The sequence below is a fragment of the Panicum virgatum genome, chromosome 8N (genome assembly GCF_016808335.1).
Source record: "Panicum virgatum strain AP13 chromosome 8N, P.virgatum_v5, whole genome shotgun sequence".
Taxonomy (NCBI): Eukaryota; Viridiplantae; Streptophyta; class Magnoliopsida; order Poales; family Poaceae; genus Panicum; species Panicum virgatum.
In genome coordinates, this window is record NC_053152.1 from 38,308,564 (window position 1) to 38,330,916 (window position 22,353).

The following is a 22,353-nucleotide window of genomic DNA, read 5'->3' on the forward strand; positions in this document are numbered from 1 at the left end:
CATAATGCAATTGCAGTTAACATCTAAAAATATTGAACTAAATAATTTTTTAAAAAAAATACCTTGCTGCCTCCAAGGCGGCCGGGGAGGCGTTCGCGCGGCGGCAGGTAGGAGACGCCACCGCTGAAGGGGCGCGCGCCATCGGGCGCCGAGGAAGTGAAGCCCGGTGATGGCATGGAGGCGCTGGGCCTCGGGCCTCGAGCCTCGGGCGCCCGCCGGCGTGGAGGCGGGGAGCCTCGGGCGCCCGCCGGCGTGGAGGCGGGGAGCCTCCGGCGGCTTCACGCGGGGGCGCGAGCTGGCGACGGCAGCGGCGCGAGGCGGCGGGGAGGCGACGACGGCAGCGCGAGGCGGCGGGGAGCCGCCACAGAACGCGAGGGCGGCGGGGGAGGGGGGCGACGTGGAGGCATACGGTGGCGGGGGGTCGTCGGCGCGGCATATGGCGGCGGGGGAGCGACGGTGGAGAGGCGTCCGGCGGCGGCAGGGCGGGGGCGGGGCGGCGCTGCGGGTCGGGAGCGTGGGTGGGGGCGGTGCGGGGAGGAAAACGCGACAAGTCTTGGGCGCGGGGGAGGGGGCTATTCCGGTTCTTTGCCGAGTGCCGTGATCCGGCACTCAGCAAAGACTTTAAAAAAATTCTTTCATTTGTTTGCCGAGTGCCGCATCAGGTGGCAGTCAGCAAACAAATTTTTTTCAATAAACTGTGAATTAAAATGCAGATAAACCTCGAATTCAAAATAACATTATTTCATGCATAATTATTTCAAACTCAAATTAAAACAATTTTTATTTCATGTTTCATGATTTTATGCAAAACAACCTATTATTTCATGTGTTTCTAAAGTCAAATTTTATTTATATCAACAAATTCGTTTTGACGTGGTATGTAACAAAATTTTGTGACTATCAACTAAATAATTTGCCAAAATAATGCAACAATTTATGGTTCATGTTTTCATGAAAAAACATATTATTTCATGCGTTTAAAGATCAAATTGAAACTAAATATATTGATTTACAATGTATGCCAAAAAAAATTTATATATAGATAACAAACTTAAAAATTAACCCAATTTTCACAGGACACATATTTTGTTGTTATTTCTCTATATAAAAAGTTTCACATTGAAAATCCTATGCGACTTTTATTAAAACCAGAAATCCAACCGGGTACTATGCATCTCTCTGAAACTTTTTCGGAGATCCTCCGGATTGTAACCGGCGTACGTGTCATGTGTCCGAAATGCTGTCAATTTTTTCCACTCTATCCTCACATGAAACCAAGAGATATGCACAAGTCCCATAATTTTCAGACATTGTATGCTATTTTTGGTTTTTTCTGAATGTCCGTGCACACGCTTGTGATCAAGTTTCGTGATAAAGATGCTTCAACTTTTAAGTTCTATCGCACATACGACATCAGTTTTGATTCAAGTACATAAATAACACATTTCCATTCATGGATTTCGAAATTTCGACCCACTTCTAATTTTAAATTAAATTTGACAGATTATTCCCCGCAAACCAAAAAATTAACAGAATATAGTAAACCAATCAATAAAAGTATTTTATGTTACCAAGAAATCCAGCCACTACCAATCCTTAAACATTTCTGGAAAAGAAAAGAGCCAAAAGAAAACGGAATGGAATGGTTGAGCCAGCTATTAGAAGGTTTGGAGGGCTCAACCTACTATTTCCCTTCAAGAGACTACTACGTTGATCAACTCTACTTTATCTTTTTAAGTGTTGATCAACTACTCTTTAATCTAGATTTCCGACTCCCTTAACGGAATAACAAGATAAAGTAACACTTTTCTGAAATAAACTCCGTTACTCTCCGTGAAACACCCCATTCCGGGTAGGGATTAAATTCACAAATTTAAGTAGAGAACAAAAACATTTGAAGGCCAAAAAAAATTGAATTTGTGTGCCGAGTGCCTGAGGATCGGCACTCGGCGAAAGAAACTTTGCCGAGTGTCGGTAGAAGGCACTCGGCAAAGTTTGATCTCGGCAAAGGATAAATGCCGTCAGCCACCCTAACGGACGGCGCACGGCCGGCAGGCGTGCTGGGCACGTGCGCGGCCTTTGCCGAGTGCGGGCCCAGTGACACTCGGCAAAAATGAATCTTTGCCGAGTGTCGTTCTTTGCCGAGAGCCAGCACTCGGCAACGTTTGGGCATGCCGTGTGCCAAAGATTTGCCGAGTGCCCGTGGTCTGGCACTCGGCAAAGCCTGTGACACTCGGCAATTATGCGTTTTCCTGTAGTGTATCATGTCGGTTTTATGGTGATTTCGACAGCACCTGAATTAGCAAGTTTAAAGGCGACACATACGTGGTTTGGATGCTTAGAATTTGATTGACATCTAGTGACAAGTTTAGGGACTTGAGTGCATTTAACCTCTAGATAAATATGAATTATATGCGGAATATGATGGAATTAATAATTATATAAAATGATTTTAACGGAAGATAGGTCTGGGAGATAGGTGGTATTTCAGAAAAGAATATTATAAATATTATAGAACAAAAAGAAATATTCATTACTACTCCATACTTCACAGAGAATTCATTACTATACTTCACAGAGAATATTCATTACTATACTTCACAGAAATATTCCTCCTCGCCGCCGCCGCGGCGGGTGTCGCGCTGGCGACCGCCTCCCCGTCCGGCGACAACGGCCGAAGCGTTGCCTCCACGCTCCGGCACGGCGTCGCCCGCTCCTCCCGTGCCGTCTACACGGTTCGCCCTCAGCGCTAGATACTGCTTCTCCCCATTGTTGTTCCTCCTGCGGTCCGAAGCCTGCTCTTGCTCAATTTCCCGGCGGTTGGTTGTCGCAGATTGGGTTCGTGGTGGCGGATTACAAGTACTCCCTCAGGGGGCTGGATTCTGGGTCGGCGGATTACCGGGTTAAGCTCTCTGAGGTATGGATTTGCCCGGATGCGACGTAAGCTTGTTGTATGATTGATCAGTTTTTTTTTTAATGTGGTAGCTAAGTAGGGCTAGAGACATTAACGTCATGGGTCTGGTTGCTGAAGTTGTCTAGTACAATTGCATAATTATTGGAAACAGAAACATAATTTATTTTCGTATTCCGTAAAGTTCATGTTTAGAGATGGGTTACTTAAACATGACCTCTTTGACCCAATTTTAGTTATTTATATGCTCTGCTTATGCAATTACTGTACCTTTTTAGAACACGAAAGTTCATATTACTGTCCCCTGACCTCCTTGTTACTCAGAAACCAAGTTCTGCAAAATGTGGGTGCTCTGATGCACTTGAATAGACACATTATGCAAATTCACCACTCATTTGTGTTAGCATGCCATAGTGGTCTTCTCCTTTACAACAGCTGTACCCTGTGATCAATATCTATTGCTTCTCATGCAATTAGTAGTTGCCAGAGTACACAGATGATTATAGATCCCATGAAGCCTTAAATCATTTTTTTTCTTTGCTAGGTTCATCTGCGTTCAGCGAAAAAGCTACTTAAATTATGTGAAGTGAATGGAGGATTTTATGTAAAAGCTGGTCAATATGTTTCATCACTAAGAGAAGTACCAAAGGAGTACTCGTCAACTCTCTCCTCCCTGCAAGATCAGGTTCACTGTTACCTGCTCCCTCAATGACAGTGTATACACACATGACTTTGCTTTGTTATTTACTATGTTTTTGTCCAACAACTCAGGCAACTCCATCCAAGTTTCAAGATATAAAAATCGTTATAGAGCAGAATTTCGGCAAGAAACTGCATGAAATGTAAGTATTGAATTTCGTGATTAATTTTTAAAATTGGTTGTTTATTGTCAATACATATAGTGAAACATGAATTTTTCAAAGGTTGTCTGTCGTGTCCAGGGTTAACCGAACCGACCGGTCCGGTCAAACCGCCGCCCTCCGGTAGCGGTTTACCGGACCGGTTTGACCGGTAACCGGTGGAAACCGGTTGAATTCAAATCCAAATTCAAATAAATTCAAAAAATCCCGTGCAACCGGTTCCGACCGGTTTACCGGCCGGTTTAACCGGTTTACCGGCCGGTTTTACCGGTTTACCGGACGGTTTGACCGGTTTGAATTCAAATTCAAAAGCTCCCGTGCAACCGGTTTACCGGCCGGTTTTACCGGTTTACCGACCGGTTTGACCGGTTTACCGGCCGGTTTGACCGGTTTGACCGGTGGGCTTTAATGGGCCGGCCCATTTTTTCTGTTTTCTTTTTTGATTTAATTTTAAATCCCCGCAAACTATACTAAATGAACGAATTTTTGAGAAAATTTGACACTATTAGATTCATTGCACCTTGAAGTATTTTTAGGAATTTTTTGGGAATTTTTCATTTTTTGAATTTAAATTTAAATTTTGAATTTTGGCCGGTTGGATACCGGACCAAACCGGAACCGGGCCGGACCGGTTTGACCGGTAACCGGTCAAACCGGACCGGTTCCCACCGGTTTGGTGAACCTTGGTCGTGTCTACCATATTGTGGGTTCTGTGTTCCATTTCGTTCATTTCAAACAGCCTGTATTGAGTGGTCTTGTTAGCTTCTTCCTTGTGTATCATACTACCATCACAATTCGCAGTATACTTAAGGCGGAATAGCCGATTTTGTTCTCAAACTTTCACTGATGGGTTAATTTCATCTCTAAACAACCAAAATGACCATTTTAGTCCTCAAGCTTTTCCATGCAGCTCAATTCAATCCTTCATCCTATTTGTCTTGCCACATTGGTGTGTCATGTCATCATCCAAGTTTTCATATTTTTTAGCAGCAACATATATTGGTTCACACACGCTTAAAAGATAACACAACAGAACTTTAGCTTCTATCTACAGGATTTTTTTCAAAAAAGGAACTTTTGTGCGGGTATAATAAATATGTTTCTTAAATTGGGATCAACTCGCTTCCATAAAAATTGTACGTCATTTTAGTTTCGTCAAGGTGAAACTTTTCTAATGAACAAATTTACAGAAGTGCTGACTTTTTTTATGAATCATAGCTGCTAGATGTGACGAGGTGTGCCAAGATGACACGACACATAGGATGAAGGACTAAATTGAGCTAGATGGAGAAGTCTGAGGGCGCAACCGGTCGTTTTGGAAGTTTAGGGACGAAATTGAGTTTCGGCTGAAAGTTTGAGGATGAAATCGACTATTCATCCTATACTTAATAATGAAAAGATTTGGTTGTTTTTTACATTAATTTGGATTTTGGAGTAGTGAAATGAGCCTTTGCCATGTCCATGCCACATCATTTGAAGACTTGAAATTGTGAATACACAAAGCATTGCGTTTTAGTTCATACTTTTATGTGGTTTTCTGTGAGTTAAGTGCTTAATAATCCATAAATAGCTTATTGTATGGAAAAAGTCAATCTTAAGGTTTAATGTGTGAGTATCAGATTCCTGGAATTTGACGAACATCCGATTGCTGCTGCATCAATTGCTCAGGTCCATCGAGGTCGATTGCATGACAATCAAGATGTAGCTGTCAAGGTGAAGTTCTTGTTAAACTGCGTCAATTTCTGCTCCATTTTTGCAACAATTATTGTTGTGTCAATGAATATATCATCATTCTGGTTGCTAACTATCCTAAAAGAGCCAAAGGAAATTTCACTAAAGATGTTACGTGGCATATCCACTCTTGTTTTATACTATGACTTACCAAATTAATCTGTGTGGATACTGCGACTACCCTCGTTTTAGAAGGGTGCGCAGTTGTGGAATAGCTTTTCACTTTTAGAATACCCTTAGAATTACCAGTTTCATTCTTTAGTTATGGTGTGCATTGTACATGTCTGGAGTCATGATAGTTTTGTTGTCCCGAACATGCAGGAGAGCTGTGTATTTTTGTTTAAGAAAGTCGCAATATTTCATAAAGATTAGAAGTTCATTGGAAAATCAGTATCACTTTAAACGTGTTAATTGTTACCTTCAAACATTATTTAGACAAGTACCTTTAAAAAGTTTGAACGGAGTAAAACTTGTTTCAAACTGAAGCAGCTGAGCACTAGAACATGAATCCTTCATCGGAATTACTTTGAGTCGAAAATTCATCAAATGCATTTAAGTATAAATCCACAGCTAACTTGGCCCATATGGCTCAACTCTTGCTTGTATGTATGTTTAATCTAACATTGATTGAAGTATAGAATTGTTAGTAACAAGATATAATTGCATATATTGTTCTTTTCATTTTGTTGGCTTTAGTTTTGCTGTGAGCAAAACAGTATAACTTAGTTTGTTCAGAGTATAGAAAAAAGCCTGCAGAAACCATTCCTCTTTAACCTATGCATATAGATTCACTCTCATTCTATAATATATACATGTAATTTACTAATTTTGCTTGAGTTAGTGTTATATCTATATTAACATAGTATTGGGCTTTCATACAAACCTTTGTGATATCTAGGTTCAGTATCCTGGATTGGAGCAGCGAATGAAGATAGACATCATGACAATGTCTTTCTTGTCAAAATCAGTCTCTTGGGTATGTTAAATACAGCAAACTTTGGGTTTTCCCTTTATTGGGCAAACATGTACCACTGTTGCATCTAATCCATCTTGTATGATAAAATTGTGTTATGTTGTTCATTCATCTTTTACTACAACATACTATAAGAAGAGCAGTATTCATTGACTGGTAGTTCAGGTACACTCTTTCGTGCATTTAAGATCTAGATAAAGAAAAACTCTTAAGTCTAAGTGCTACTTCTCTGTGGCAACATTAATGAAAGAAATTGATGCAATCCTAAGCAAGACTTCATTTACTCTGAATGAATAGGACGTAAAAGGACGTACCCAGTGCCGTAGGCTCCCACACTGTGCGGGGTATGGGGGAGGTTATTAGCGGGAGGTCTTTCCCACACATCGTGCAATGTGTAGAGGCCACCGCTCGAACCTGTGACCTCTCGGTTCACAGGCGGCAAGCACTACCACTTGCACCAGGCCGCCCTTTTTCTGAATGAATAGATGGTAGCAATTAATGTTGTGAATGGGTGCATTAGCCTTTTAGATGGCAGTTGCTAGTGGAGTTCCAAATAGACTGTGATTCAGTGACCATCCTTTTTCCTGTCGTCTTGTCCATTATGGCTAGTGATTTAATTAAAATTTTCAAAAATCATTTTTTTGCTTGGTTCTTATAGCTTATAGTTAATTGAATTTGGTTGACACTATGGCACTTGGCATGCATCAAAACATTATTGGCAAATACTTTATCCTTGAGTAGCAGTTGCCATGATTGGACAGGCTGGTATTAGTGGCAATTGGTCCCATCCATGGTACTCCACTGCGGTGGTCTTTTATCTTTATTTAGACAAACATGTTTCAATGATCCTTATGACAAACTGATTTCTGTTGATTTAAAGTCTGACATGTACCATGGTGCATTATATGCAAGTCATTGATTGGCAATGTGTACTGTGTAGTTTGTTGCTAGTACTTTATTAAATGCATTGACCATATATCTCACGAATAAAAGTGGCCATGAATCAATTGCTTTGAGCAGCCAGGACTTACTGAGTACTGGTGGGACCCACTCTTCCACCATTTTGTCCTCCGATGTATTGAGATTTATTGCTGTACCTTAAGGACATGCTTTAATGATTCAAATGAAATGAAATTTTGTTGATTGGAACCTTTACGTAAATAGCCTTCTGTTCTAATATACTTTATTGTCTGACATAATAAAAAGGCTGTTTTTCATGGCTGCAGATTTTTCCTGATTATAAATTTGAAATATTACTAGCTGAATTTGAGAAATCCATGTCAATGGAACTTGGTAAGTACTTCATTGTTCCTTTAGTGTAACTTGACTATTATTTTGATGAATGATTTCTGAGATGCCTCCTATGTAGTAGTATATCTGTTTGATTATTTTCTTTTGTATAATCTGGAGGCACTACTAAAAGCCGTTTATTTATTTTCCTTGAACCATAGTTTTGCATATTTCAATTCTCGTTTCTGTTAATTTTTTTATAATCCTTTCAGAAAATAAAAGAACAATAGTCTTGTGTACAGATAAATATGTTAACATGGCAATACCTATAAAAAGAAAGGTAATTTTTGGCGCTTTCCCTTTCCTGTACTTTTTTGCAGGATGAGTTTAAAAGTCAAACTATGTTCTTATTCTTCATCCAGTTATCTATGCTTTTGGATTGAAATTTTTTGTTGTGTGTCATTCATTTAGATCATCTTTTGAAATTCTCTTTAAGTCTGTCTGATGTCCTAAGATTAACTGAGTATGTGATTTTGTATTATGGAAATAACTCTGTGCCATTCATTAACTTCATTTACAGATTTTACTCTAGAGGCTAAGAATTCCGAGAGAACAGCCAACTGCTTCCGAAAAAATAGTGTCATTAAAGTGCCTTATGTGTTTTGGGTATGAAACTTATCAAGTTTGCTGTGATTTGCTTTTTTTAAGCATAAACTGATTGTGCTTCTAAATCAATTATTTGGCAGTCAAATCATGTTGTGTAAAGCATACCCTTACCCCCACAACACATGCACAGCCATACACAGAAAATCACAAACAGTCAACAAGAACATGAACCAGTACGTAGAGACTGATGGGTGCCACTTATGCTTTTACATATTTAAATTTGATTATGATGTGAACTATCTAGCTTTATATATGGTAATTTGTGACTATTTAGTCTCTGTTGCAGCAACTGACAACCAGAGAGGTTTTGACGATGGAATTTTGTTATGGGCACAAGGTAAATAATTAATCCTTAGGCCTTATTCATACAAGTTATTTGTGCATCTTTACCTATCAGTGGGTTTGTTGTGGAATCTCTAGGTTGTTTAACCAGCTAAACACTTTGCCAAAAATGTGAAAACCATTAAACCACACATACTCATTTACAATACTCTAAATATAATGGAAAAGAAATTAGTCAACTATTAATAAGGAGAAGTACCATTGACCCCTTCTGTTCTGCTGTGACAGGTTAATGACTTGGACTTCTTGAGGAGAGCAAATATTAGTCCTACAAAGGTTCGCAGCTGAATTGTGACACTAATATATTTTCAATCATAAAGTGACACTGAAGGCTTTCTTATGTGTATACACATCACAAATGTGACAAAAATGCTACAGAACTTGCTAGATTCAGGCTTTCCAAAAGCTGCTCAGCCTTCATTAAGTTTGTTAAAGTCATGCACCAGCTTGTTCACAAATAACTTGAACTGCTGAGGGGAAGGACGGGCAATATACTTCTGCACTCTTCCACTAAGCTCTCTCAGGCCTGTGGCATAGACTATAAGTGATCTGCAAATGTTCCTTTTATGAAAAAATTGTGTTAACTCAGAGTCCTTTCTCGAGTCTAGTACCAGGTCAAGTTTCATACTTTCATGCACCAAGTAACCCAAAAATTTGTGTTGTTAAAGATGTATCTGTGTTCAAATATAAGAGATGAAATATTATGCCTTACGTTCTCTAGTTCTGTATAATCATGGCAGCCTATAATCATTCTCATGTACTTCAGCCAGAATTTGTACAGCACTGCCACTGGTATCAGTATCATACAGGCATACACTCATTGTGATTGTAACTTTTAGTGCTTGTTGCTTAATCATGTAGTCACTGTGTTGAAACCACGTATGGATTTTTCACCATTGAGTTATCCTGGTAAAAAAGGGGCCAGTGTTTTAAAGGCGACAAGGTGACGCAAGGTGAGCTGGGTATGCCTGGACACCTAGACAGCGTCTGCCTGGACGCCTAGGTGACTCTTTTAGAACTATGAAAGGGGGTGTTTATTTTGTATTCATGTACGTGATCACACATAACACTAGTTAATCAAATGCATATAGTCACTAATCAGGGTTGTGCTTCCTGAAAGCATGATACCATTTGAAGTTCTGAACCATGCACCATAATGGTTTCTTATATTTCGTTGTATATATCTCTACCTTATTGCTAAACTATTTTCTGTTTATACTTAGCACAGAATTTTGTTCACCTGCCTCTATTTCAGGTTTATTTTCTCATGCATGTTGTATTTACCTTCCAGGTTAATGGAGAGAATAATTTCTATATATCTCCAACCCTAGAAGGGTGGGTATATATAATACCTACACATGGGCCTCTATACACATGGGCTCAATATACTCCAACACCCTCCCGCAGTCTGAACTACCGGCGCAGCGGTGTTCAAGACTGGACAACAAGAAAGCTAACACCCCCCCCCCGCAGTCTGAACAACCGACGCAGCGGTGTTCAAGACTGGACAAGATGAGAGTACAAGTAGAGCACAAAAGGGCTAATACCCCCCGCAGCCACAACTAGCCACCGGCTACATTGAGGCTGGATCGAAACTCCGAGAAGGTCGACAAGGGCAGCCCCTTGGTGAAGATGTCAGCAAACTGGGAGGTATTCGGGACATGGAGTATCCGAACATCGCCGATGGCGACTCTGTCGCGCACGAAGTGTAGGTTGATCTCCACGTGCTTCGTCCGCTGATGCTGGACGGGGTTGGTGGAGAGATACACGGCGCTAACGTTGTCGCAGTAGACGAGCGTGCTTTTGGCGAGCGGGCTGTGGAGCTCCGCCAAGAGCTGTCGTAGCTAGGACGCCTCTGCCACGCCGTTAGCGACAGCCCGGTACTCCGCCTCGGCACTGGAGCGGGAGACAACCGGCTGCCGCTTGGACGACCAGGAGACCAGGTTCCCGCCCAGGAAGACGGCGTAGCCGGAGGTGGAGCGACGAGTGTCCGGGCAGCCAGCCCAGTCAGCGTCGGTGTAGACCACCAGCTCAGCAGAGGACGAGCGGCGAAGTACCAGGCCGAGGTCCACAGTGCCACGGACGTACCGGAGGAGACGCTTCAGCGCAACAAGGTGTGACTCCCGGGGATCATGCATATGGAGACAGACCTGCTGAACAGCGTAGGTGAGATCCGGCCTGGTGAAGGTGAGGTACTGCAAAGCGCCGGCCAGACTCCGGTAGGCAGTAGGATCATCCACCGGATCACCCAGATCAGCAGACAGCTTCGCCTGAGTGTCGACTGGAGTGGAGCAGGGCTTGCAATCAGTCATCCCAGCCCGCTCCAGAATATCGAGGGCGTACTGCCACTGGTGAAGGAGAAGACCAGACGGGCGAGGCTCAACAGTGACGCCCAAGAAGTGGTGGAGCTGACCGAGATCCTTCATAGCGAACTCCTGCTGCAGAGAGGAGATGACACTCTGAAGCAACTACTGACTGGAAGCTGTGAGCACAATGTCGTCAACATATAGCAGCAGATAGGCAGTCTCATCCCCACGGCGGTAGATGGAGAGAGACGTGTCAGACTTGGCCTCGGTGAATCCCAGTGTCATCAAGAACGTGGCGAACCGAGCGTACCAAGCCCGAGGAGCCTGCTTCAGTCCATAGAGAGACTTATTGAGCCGGCAGACCATATTCAGACCACTCAAGTCCACAAATCCCGCTGGCTGAGAGCAGTAAACAGTCTCTGACAAGGTGCCGTGAAGAAACGCATTCTTCACGTCCAGCTGGTGCACAGGCCAAGTGCGCGAGAGCGCAAGCGAGAGGACCGTGCGCACCGTAGCGGGCTTCACGACCAGGCTGAAGGTCTCATCATAGTCCACACCAGGCCGCTGAGTGAACCTCCGGAGAACCCAGCGAGCCTTGTAGCGCTCCAGTGTGCCGTCAGCCCGACGCTTATGCGTCCAGATCCACTTGCCAGTCACCACATTGCAACTAGACGGACGCGGCATGAGGTCCTACGTCTGGTTGGCAAGAAGAGCCGCGTACTCCTCTTCCATCGCGCGACGCCAGTGAGGATCCGCCAAGGCGTCGCGGACAGAGGAACGTACCGGAGAGACCCGCGGCTCTCCCTCGGTGGCGGAGAGAGTCGCGGCCTGGGACGCCATCCGCCGAGTCACCATGGGATGGATATGCCGAGGATCCCGATGGATGACCGGCGGGTGGTACACCTCCGGCTCGGCTCGAGAGGGAGCCGGAGGAGGCGGCGGCGGCGACGGCTCCGGTGTCGGCGTCGCAGGAGCCTCCGGAGCAGGAGGCGGCGCCGGTGTCGACGCCGAACGACGCCGGTACACCTGCAACGGCTCAGCGTACCGCTGTGGCGCCGGGTTCGGCGCCGAGCGACGCCAGTACACCTGCACCGGCTGAGCGTACCGCTCAGGTGCAGGGGAAGGCACCGGGGCCGCGCGTGGTGCAGCGGGAGACACCGGGTCTGTGCGCGGCACGGCCGGTGATCTGTGCTGCGCCGGAAGCGGTGCCGGTGCGCCAGGAAAACCTGCAGGAAAAGGACAGACAGGTAATGGTGGCTGAACCACCGGGTCAGTCGAAAACAGAGACGCCAGCTCGGGATCAGAAGAAGGTGTGGAGGAGGTGGTGTAGGGGAAATCCGACTCGTCGAAGACGACATGTCGGGAGATCAGAACGTGGCGAGAGGTGAGGTCAAAGCATCGGTACCCCTTGTGGTCAGGGGAGTACCCGAGGAACACACGAGTCGAGCGGGGCGCCAGCTTGTGAGAAGCGGTGGCGGAGGTGTTAGGGTAACACGCACACCCGAAGACCCGAAGGTGGTCATAGCGAGGAGGGGTACCGAAAAGAGCGTGGTGTGGAGTGGGAGCAGGAGAAGCAATGGACGGAAGGCGGTTGAGCAAGTAGGTAGCGGTGTGGAGGCTCTCAGCCCAGAAGCGCGGGGGGAGAGAAGTCTGGATCAGAAGGGTGCGCACGACGTCGTTCGTCGTGCGAATCATCTGCTCAGCCTTGCCGTTCTGAGGAGAAGTATACGGACAAGACATACGCAGCTGAACACCCCGAGACAGGAAGAAAAACCGGGAGGTGGAGTTATCGAACTCCCGCCCGTTGTCACACTGGACGGCCTTAACGGTGAGGCCGAACTGAGTGGACACCCAGGCAAAGAAGTGGAGGAGGGTGGGGAAGGTCTCAGACTTGGCGCGCAAAGGGAAAGTCCAAGAGTAATGTGAAAAATCATCAACAATGACCAGATAATATCTATAGCCAGACATGCTGAGTACATGAGATGTCCACAGGTCACAGTGAATGAGATCAAAAGCATGCGCAGCATGCGAAGAAGAAGAAAACGAAAGTCTAACATGACGACCTAACTGGCACGCATGACAGAGGTGCTCAGCAGTAGCCCTAGTACATGGAACATCGGTACTACGGCGGAGCTGAGCCAAAACGTCGCGGCCGAGGTGACCAAGCCGGTGGTGCCAGGTGGTGGAAGAAGGCGTCACGGCAAAAGCAGAAGACGAAGAAGCCGAAGGCGAGACAGCGGAAGCAGGAAGCCGAAGAGTGTAAAGGGGCTTCGAGCTGTCACATCGGAGAAGCGGACGCCGGGAAGCCGAATCCTTCACAGTAAGACTAGAGGAGTCAAATTCGATAGAACAGGAGTTGTCAGCAGTAAACTGGCGAATAGAAAGAAGGTTGTGAACCATTTGAGGAGCAACAAGAACATTAGGAAGACGAGGAGCAGAACCCACGGCGATGACAGGAAGGCAAGACCCATCACCAACCATGATAGAAGAAGGACAACAGGGGTGTGGGGGTCGGACAGAAGAAAGGATACCAGCATCGGGAGTGGTGTGGAACGAGGCACCCGAGTCGGCGATCCACTCGGTGCTGGTCGGTGGCGTCAGTCCCATGGTGCTGAAAGACTGCGCCAGAGCGGCCTGGTCCCACCCCCCAGGCCAGGTCGGCTGCTGGCTGGGCTGAGCAGGCGGGGTCCAGGACGGCGCGAAGAGTGGAGCAGCGCCAGTGAACATGGCCGCCGGCTGGAGCTGAGGACGAGGCCCCCCTCCCGGACCCTGGAACGGCCACATCGAGATGCGCCCTGACTATGGGTTGCTGAAGGATGGCCAAGGCATACCTCCAGCGGCAGGGGCAGGAGCGGGAGTCGGAGCCGGTGTCGACGCGCCCCAACGGCCCCCACCGGTACCGGTGCTCCCAGAAGCAGGGCCACCAGTGCCACCACCACCACCCCGTCGCCGGCGACGCCCACGCCCCCCCCCCCTCCGGTCTGCCCGGCTGGAGCAGCACCAAGGAGGGAGATGGCAGGAGCAGCGGAGGAGGCCGGTGGGGTAGCAACGAGCGCGGCTGGTGTGGGCGAGGACGATCCGGGCACGAGACCTCTGGTGATCTCCTCGAGGGCGAGGTCGTCTCGGACCTGCAGGAAGGTGGGGAAGGGCCTCTGGCGAGCGATCCAGCCCTTCAGGTGGTCGTAGGTGCTGCTCAGTCCCCGTAGGACATTGAGCACCAAGACCCGATCGGACATCGGATCCCCGAGGTCGTGAAGAGCATCGGCCATGCTCTTCATCCGCCGGCAGTACTCACCGACGGAGAGGTCCCCCTGCACGAAGGTGCGGAAGGTGGCATCGAGCTGGAGGGCGCGGCACTCGGCGTTGCCGAGGAACTGCCCCTCGAGCGCCACCCAGGCCTGCCGCGCGGTGCCGCCGTGGGTCCTGATGAGGTCCTGAAGATCTATGGAGATGGTCCCGAAGATCCAGGACAGGGCCACGCTGTCGAGGCGCATCCAAGCCACGTCTCGCGCCTCGATCGGCGAGTCGACGAGGACGTGGTCGTCGAGGGCGTAGCGGCGGACGGTGAGGACTTGGTCCCGCCAGCGGCCGTAGGAGGAGGACGCGGGGTCGAGGAGGACGGGGACCAGGGCCCTGATGTTCTGAACTCCAGCGGCCTGGAGGTGGAGCTGGGCGACCATGGGGTCGGCCGGGTCGTACCGGGCTCCAGATCCAGCTGGCGGGGCCTGGTGGGAGGAGGAGGCGCCGTGCTCGGGGTCGACGGGCAGCTGGCCGGAGACACGGAGGAAGTGCTCCGCCTCGGCGACCCGGAGAGCAAGGGCGTCGGCCGTGGCGCGCTCGCGCTCCCAAGCGATGGCAGCCACGCGGACCCGCTCCTGGGCCTCCGACTTGGCGGCGAGGAGGGCCGCGGCGAGAGCGGCGTCGGCCTGCTGCCCACGGAAGGCGGCTGCGGAGAGCGGCACATCCACGGGAGGCATCCCGAGCTCGGGCCACGTGGGATCAGCGGCGGCGGGCTGCTTTCCAGCGGCGACGGCGGCGCGGCGGGCGGCCTGCGCAGCGGCCGGAGGCCCTGCAGCCCCCGTACCCGCGCCAGCAGAGGCTGTGCCGGGCAAGGGGCCCTGCTGGGCGGCGCTGGTGGCTGCGGGCGCAAGCTGGGCCGCGGCCTGCTGGGCGGCGGCTGCAGCCGCGGCAGCTTCGCCCGCGGCTCCCCCGCCGGCGGCCCCTGCTGCGGCGTCAGCAGCTGCGGGCGCAAGGGCCGCCAGGGCAGCAGCAGCCGTGGCAGAGGACCCGGCCGCCGCGGATCCGCGCCCCACGGCCGGAGCAGAGGACCCGGCGGCGGCGGATCCGGGCCCCACGGCCGGAGCAGAAGCCCCGGCAACGGCGGATCCGGGCCCCCCGACCGGAGCAGGTGTCCCGGCGGCGGCGGATCCGGGCTGCATGGCCGGAACAGAGGGCCAGGCGGCGGGCCAAGCGGCTGCGGGCCACACGGCCGGTGCAGGGGAGGAGGAGGGGAGGGGAGGGAAGGAAGAGAGAGGATTGGAGGGGAGGGAAGGAGGGACCGGCGGCCGGCAGCCAGCCATGGCTGCCGGCGGCGGCAGCGGGCTGGTAGGAGAGGGAAGAGGAGAACTAACCCTAGCCTATTGATACCATAATGGAGAGAATAATTTCTATATATCTCCAACCCGAGAAGGGTGGGTATATATAATACCTACACATGGGCCTCTAGATGGGCCTCTATACACATGGGCTCAATATACTCCAACACAGGTCGCTAAGGCTTTAATTGAACTGTTTGGTGAAATGGTATTCGTACATGGTTTTGTCCATGGTGATCCACATCCAGGAAACATATTAGTTTCTCCTCGAGGCCATGGAAAATTTTCACTAGGTACTCATTTTGCTCTCGAGCATGGTATTTTTCTACTTGTCCATTATCACATATTCACATTGCAAGCATGAGTGTATAACTGTGCATCTTGCAAACAGTAGTGAAAAAATACTACATTATTATAATGATATTGTTATTATGTTCCAGCTCTTCTGAAATGAACACATGAAACTCCCATCAAATTTTAGTTTTCATGGGAACTCTCCTTGCCCGGTAGGTTTCGCCAGGCTAGTGCTACTTAGCCTGTGTGGTAGTGTGGAACTGTTTGCTTAAAAAGTTGCCCTCCCTACATGTACCATCAATGTTTCCCTTAATGCATGTGGGAAAAATTACCCCAGGCCCCAGTTGGATTCCTTGTCCATGTAGCGTCCCCTTCTAGCCAATGGCTAAGTCTGGCATGGTTCTGGAACAAACTGGTCGGTTCACAAATAGGAGGTATCGAAATATATGTTTTCTTGGATGAATTGTCTCTGATGAGTATATCACTTACACTTGTATGTTACTAAATGTTATCAGTTAGTTTTTAATTCGATTATGCAAGCCAAAATTTAGGAGTGGCATGTGTTTTGCTCCACTTGTCCTAATAGTCTTGTTGGTTCATGTGTAACTGGTTTCAGAAACCTTTACTTGTATATTAATATACAAAAACTGGAGAACTGCACATAAATGCAACTTATTTGAACTCTGATAATTTTATGTTCCATCCTTTTCTCTTATGTTTCTCTTCATTGACAACAGTCATAAGTGTGATCCTGTAGATGGTCAAGCCACCCCTTAAAATAAACCTCTTTGCGTTGACGAACTACATATTTCAACAGTATAGAGTCTGGGCCTCTGGGGACTCTTCTACAATGTCTAGTGACTGCAGATGACAGCCTGTGCCATGAGCCATTTGCTGTTTTTTGGAGCAGGGCGCCTATTTAGCTCTTGCTTTCCTATTGATTATAAGATGTGGGGGGGGGGGGGGGGGGGGGGTCAATGGGATGTTAAGGTTCCCAGAAAGCAGCAAGCATTTGGTCTTGTTGGGTTGCTATCCACTGGATAAGATCTTTTTAATGGGATTGGAGGGAGCGATTCAGAGCACTCAAACATTGTATGGGATCTGATCTTTTAGAATTTTTACATCTATGGTTTGTGGCTTTTGCAGTTCTGTTGGATCATGGAATTTATAGAGAATTGGACCAAAAGTTCAGATTGGACTATTGTCAGCTGTGGAAGGCCTTGATACTGTTGGATACAGAAAAAATTCTGGAGTTGGGTGAAGAGTTTGGTGTTGGCAAATATGCAAAGTACTTTCCCGTAATATTCACAGGCAGAACTCTAGAAAGGTAAGATTTAATTCTCTCATATATACCATGATGCACTAGTTATCATTACAACAACAACAACAACATAGTCTTTTGTCCCAAGCGAGTTGGGGTAGGCTAGAGATGAAACCCAAAAGACACAAAGGTCATGGTTCAGGCACGTTGATAGCTAGTCTCCAAGCGCTCATATCCAAAGCTAACTCCTCAGAGATATCCCAATCTTTAAGGTCTGTCTTAACCGACTCGTCCCAAGTCAGTTTAGGTCTACCTCTACCCCTCTTTACCTTATCAACACGCTTTAGCACCCCACTACGCACCACCGGTGCCTCCCACTATGCACTAGTTATCATTGTGCAATAAATATGTATCAGCAGTCCTTATTAAGAAAAATGTATCGTCAGCATTCATGGAGCATCTTTCTTGGGACAGTGATGGGGCATGGGACGCAATTATAACTTATCCCATGTCAATGTGAATCTGATGTACATATTTTTAATCATGTGCATACACAGTGAAGCTTAAACTGAGTAGGGTTAAATCCAATACAAAAAGGAACTAAAATAGGACTGCATGAAGGAAAGTTTATTAACTGTACATGAATGAAGCCTCGATTGTCTGATTGATTTACTTTAAGTATTCAACTGGAAGCTACTTAGGTAGGAAAACTCCTATGATACTATCTTGAACCATAAAATTGCAAAATTTTGATATATGAAATTAATGTATATGGCGCAATATTACGTTGGTCTATCATGATGGGACCAACTTGTCATTTGAATCACGTCATATGATCATATCTGTAGAATTCGTTCAGTAAGTCTTATGTGCTTGGACTTGATGTCATAATCATTCCTGAACTGATCGTCATAATGATCAGCAAATCAGCTCTTGGCACACAAATGTCTAGTGAAGAGCAGAGGCGTTTAAAGGAGGACTTGAGCTCTCTGGGAATGGATGATATATCTTCATTTATGGAAGCGTTACCACGGGACTTTTATGTCATACTGCGAACAGAGTAAGGAACTTTTGTCAGAGCACATCAGCATGTTATTGTTGTTACCTTCATTCTTGCAGCTTATAAAATGTTTAATCTCGATTTCAGTGGATTACTGAGGTCCATTTTGGGGAATCTAGGGGCGCCACGCCATGTTCGGCTTCTCACTTATACAAAATGTGCTATACATGGCCTCGAGAAACAGCCCAAACTGGAGTCTGGTATGTCAAAGTCAACTAAACTAAATTTGACTCCTGTTATCATCATCCTGTCCTAGCTAGCCTAATGTATTGGAGCTCTGCTATTGTATTCAGGTACAATCAACCAGATGTTCTTGCAAGTCAAAACAAATATCAGCTACCTCCATCTGAGGATACTTATTGGTAAGGACACCATCATCATCCTGATGTCTTGACTCTGTCTAGCGTTTTCTAATCCTGCTTGCTACCAAAACTTTCTCAGAAATAGTGGGATTGTTAGCAAAAGTAAATGATGCCAACCATAAGGCCATGAACAGACTCAGAAAACTGTTCCAGGAGATCAGTCGAGGTATTCATCTCCTTACATAATGCCCTGAAGTGTGTCAAGGATGGAAGAGAAAGTATGCAGGAGTCAAATCATAAGTACGATTGCTGGATTGGATCTTGAATCTGATTATCTAGTGCGAATCATACATCTGTTATAACGTCAAGGCAGTGTTCTGACAATATGGTTGGAGGTGCTGGCTTATCTATTAAGTTGTACCATTCACAGCTTACCCTCAAAGTGTGGGAGGGGCAGCAAGTAATCAAGTTTGGTATTATCATCAAATGCTGCTGTAAAAACCAAACTGTCACAACAGAAGCACACATTATGTTCTTTCTGTTTCGGTGCAACGGAATGCGAGTGAAGGGCAAATTTGCCCTAACAAATGTATCTAAAACAGCACAAACGATGTTATAATATCCTTTGAGTCTTTTGTATGGTGTTGATTCTGGATCATTGTCTTTGATGAGCCTACAAAAATTTGGATTGATTCTGAATTGTTCCCTTGAATGATCCTGCAAAACTTCAGCCTGCCTCAACAGTGTGAAAACACAATACCGATCACTGTACATTGCATGAAACCCAGAACTAAAAATAACAAAGGCATTAGCTGTAGCTTAAGCTCTTAAGCTGCTCTAGATTTCCAGGCCTTGGCCATCTTCTTCCCCAGGTATTGAACAGCAACCGCACCACCAGAGGCAATCAGCCCAGAAATTGCTTGACTTGCGCTTGAAACCATTACCCGGCGCCTCAGGGCCCTTCGCACACAGTTTGCTGCCATGTCCTTTGAAGGGACTACAGTACATGTTGGCATTTCTACAGAGAATACTTCCAGTGAGAATACAGAATCAACAAGACTAATATGAATGAGGAGCATCCCTACCTTTCCCAGGCAATCCATATCTTCCCTGCATTTGCCTTTGGATTGTCCACGGAAGAACAGAGAACAGTTCATTTGTTGTAGATGGACTACAATCCTGTTGATACATGACTCTAAATAGTTAGATGGACATTCAAAGTTTCAAACCATGAAAAGTATATTTCCCAAAGCGATGTCAGTTAGCATGAAGTATGCATGTTCCAAATTTATAGTTAACAGTTGCTACTAGGATGGATATCCACATCAAATTTTCAAGTGATTATGAAAAGTCTTCACAAAGTAAGAAAATGTTAAAGCAAGCAGAAGAACATGAGTGTTAGCAAAGGTAAGAAAATAACATGAATGCTATGGAGGACAACCTTCACCATGTCAAGGCTTGTACCAGGGTAATGAAGGGCACAAGTTGCATTGTTTGCTATATGATGTTACTTCTATTTTTCAACCATATTGCTGCTTGGTTCGCTTCTATAGTTCTCTTTGAACAAGGCAACAAGCTATGAGTATGAGCAGAAAGGTAATAAACCTGCCAGAAAGTCTTCTGTTGTCCATGGGATGATCTTTTCAGTAGCCCTTCAGCAATATACTCCTGCAAGAGGGGTCTGTACATCGATTGAAATGACTGGAAACTACCCTCAACAATCTTCTTCACCTGATTCACATTGGTTTTAATTGAGCATCAAATCATAAACTAAACAGAATTCCAATAGCATACCGTCTTATCCTAAACTTGTAGATAAGGCTAAAAAAGAACCACAAAAATACAAAATACAGTAATTCATACGATCTCGGAACCCAGTATGCAGTCCAATAAAAGCCAATGCAATTGCGCTTAAAAACATGCATTTGTTTTTGGTTAATACCTTGTCTTTGTCTTCTGCAAACAGCATTCTCAAATCACCCATATATGATAGGCTACAGATTTGAGCATATAGGTCATACTGCACAAAGGGGCGTTAAAAAGGTGAAGGTTAGACTCGACACAGAACAAATCAAATAACTTTATTGTCGCAAAAATCAAAGTTGACCCAACTTCGGTGAATTCTTCTGGTAAAAGGAGTAGAGAAGCTGAAGTTGCCATTTCAAGATTTACTGTGTTAAGTTTTCTTATATCCCAGTTATCAACAAGAACATGAACCTACAGAAATACAAGAGCAAAAGTTAGCTGATGTCAACTTAACACTGCAAGATATCTACTTGCACATAAAACGAAGTACTAATGTTGGACTGATGTCTTCTTCCATTATCTAAAAAAAATTAAAGGCAGTGCAATTGTAGAATGAATAATCTGTATACTAAATAATATACAATTTGAAGAAGTGAAAAGAAATAGCCTAAGTAGTTAAAGCAACTATAGTCTGAATCAGGCAGAGCATGTATACTGCACAGCCACATAGCACCGTGAAAACCACAACATAAGCAGCTGGAGACAGTCAAAACTAGCATAGTGTGATTGTACATTCGCGACAAAACAAGGAATTGTTGCCCAGCATAATACACCAAAGAACAGGGAAATCCATATCCATACTGGTTTCTGCAGCCGTCCACTGAGGTAGAACCTGTCCCATGTCAAGACATCCATGGCCAGGTCCTTCATCCTCACCACTCCATACTTTATCCTCTGCACAACACTACATAGATTTCTTCACCAGGAACTCAATCCAGTGGAACACAAATTACACAATGCAGTCTAAGACAAGATGATGCCGTCCGTCGATACCTTGTCTTTCCACTCCACGAACGGGTTGAAGTACACCCCGACACCGACGTGGTCCGCCAGCCCAGTGATCTGACTCGCAGGACCAAGAAAACCAATCTCAGTGGCGTAACTAGCCAACACCAAAACCAGGCAATCAACCAATGAACTAGAAAGATTGTGATGTGGTTGGGAGGGAGCTTACGGCGCCTGAACCCAGGCACCACATCCAGCAGGAGTAGTGCGCAGGGTTCCTCTCCAGGTTCTGCACCAACAAAGAACGCACACATTCAGGATCACAATCAATTAAATAACAGGAACAATTTGTAAGGGTGCCTAGTACCTCGGAGTGCCACTGGAGTGGGTCGGCGACGCCGAGGATGTAGTCGACCATGGACGTCCTGTCGGGGCGCGCGTGGAGGAGCGTGGAGCCGTACGCGCAGCAGAAGTCCACCGGCGGGAGGAGGTCGCGGAGCGGGCCGGCCAGCTCCGCCGCCCTCTCCTCCTCCACCGCCGCCGCGTGCATTTGGGCGCGCGGAGGGGGCGGGGGGTGCGAGGAGAGGAGAAACCAGGGAGAGACCGGGATAGCGGGGGAGGCGGGGGGCAAGGCGGTCGCCGGAGGCAAGAGGGAGTCGGCCGCCGTCGGCGGCGGCGGCGGGGGTTTAGACTGAGGGTGTGGATGGGTTCGCCGTGCCGGTGCTGAATCTGGACCGTTGGTAAGAGCGCGCACGGTCTGGATTTAGTTTCGGAGAAGGTAAAACTTTATGAAATTTCGACAAAAGCAGCTTAAGTATGTTAAATTTACACAAAAAAAGTATACGGATGCATTCTTATTTAAAAATATGTTCGCACGATATTGGATTTGTTTGTGTTTCGTAAGAAAGCAAGGGTCACACTATTTTAAAGACCGAGCTCAAACAAACATCTACCCCAAAATAGACGGTTGAAACATTTTTGTCCAGCTCTTAAGTAAAATTCTTAGGATTCATCTGCAACATCAAAATGTGACAGAAAACATCACTTCAGAATACATATGGTTCATCCTCC

General features: G+C 46.6%; 2 protein-coding genes across 2 annotated transcripts; one reads left to right on the plus strand and one right to left on the minus strand.

Annotated features, from left to right (window-relative positions):
• The first annotated feature begins 169 nt into the window (after positions 1-169).
• Positions 170-19,167, plus strand: LOC120685023 (aarF domain-containing protein kinase 1-like). The gene is made up of 17 exons (XM_039966872.1): positions 170-456; positions 2,579-2,735; positions 2,834-2,917; positions 3,456-3,596; positions 3,683-3,753; positions 5,391-5,484; positions 6,401-6,478; positions 7,702-7,768; positions 8,286-8,371; positions 8,658-8,708; positions 8,942-8,989; positions 15,787-15,931; positions 17,055-17,235; positions 18,092-18,229; positions 18,317-18,429; positions 18,523-18,591; positions 18,671-19,167. The coding sequence occupies exons 1-17, from the start codon at positions 170-172 to the stop codon at positions 18,775-18,777; spliced, it is 1,917 nt and encodes a 638-aa protein (XP_039822806.1). The 3' UTR covers positions 18,778-19,167.
• Positions 19,120-21,997, minus strand: LOC120686032 (phosphatidate cytidylyltransferase, mitochondrial-like). Its single transcript, XM_039968190.1, has 9 exons — positions 21,650-21,997; positions 21,512-21,571; positions 21,331-21,399; positions 21,139-21,231; positions 20,644-20,748; positions 20,474-20,551; positions 20,137-20,262; positions 19,617-19,710; positions 19,120-19,549 (listed from the first exon to the last, which is right to left on the minus strand). The coding sequence occupies exons 1-9, from the start codon at positions 21,830-21,832 to the stop codon at positions 19,359-19,361; spliced, it is 999 nt and encodes a 332-aa protein (XP_039824124.1). The 5' UTR covers positions 21,833-21,997; the 3' UTR covers positions 19,120-19,358.
• Positions 21,998-22,353: the final 356 nt, after the last annotated feature.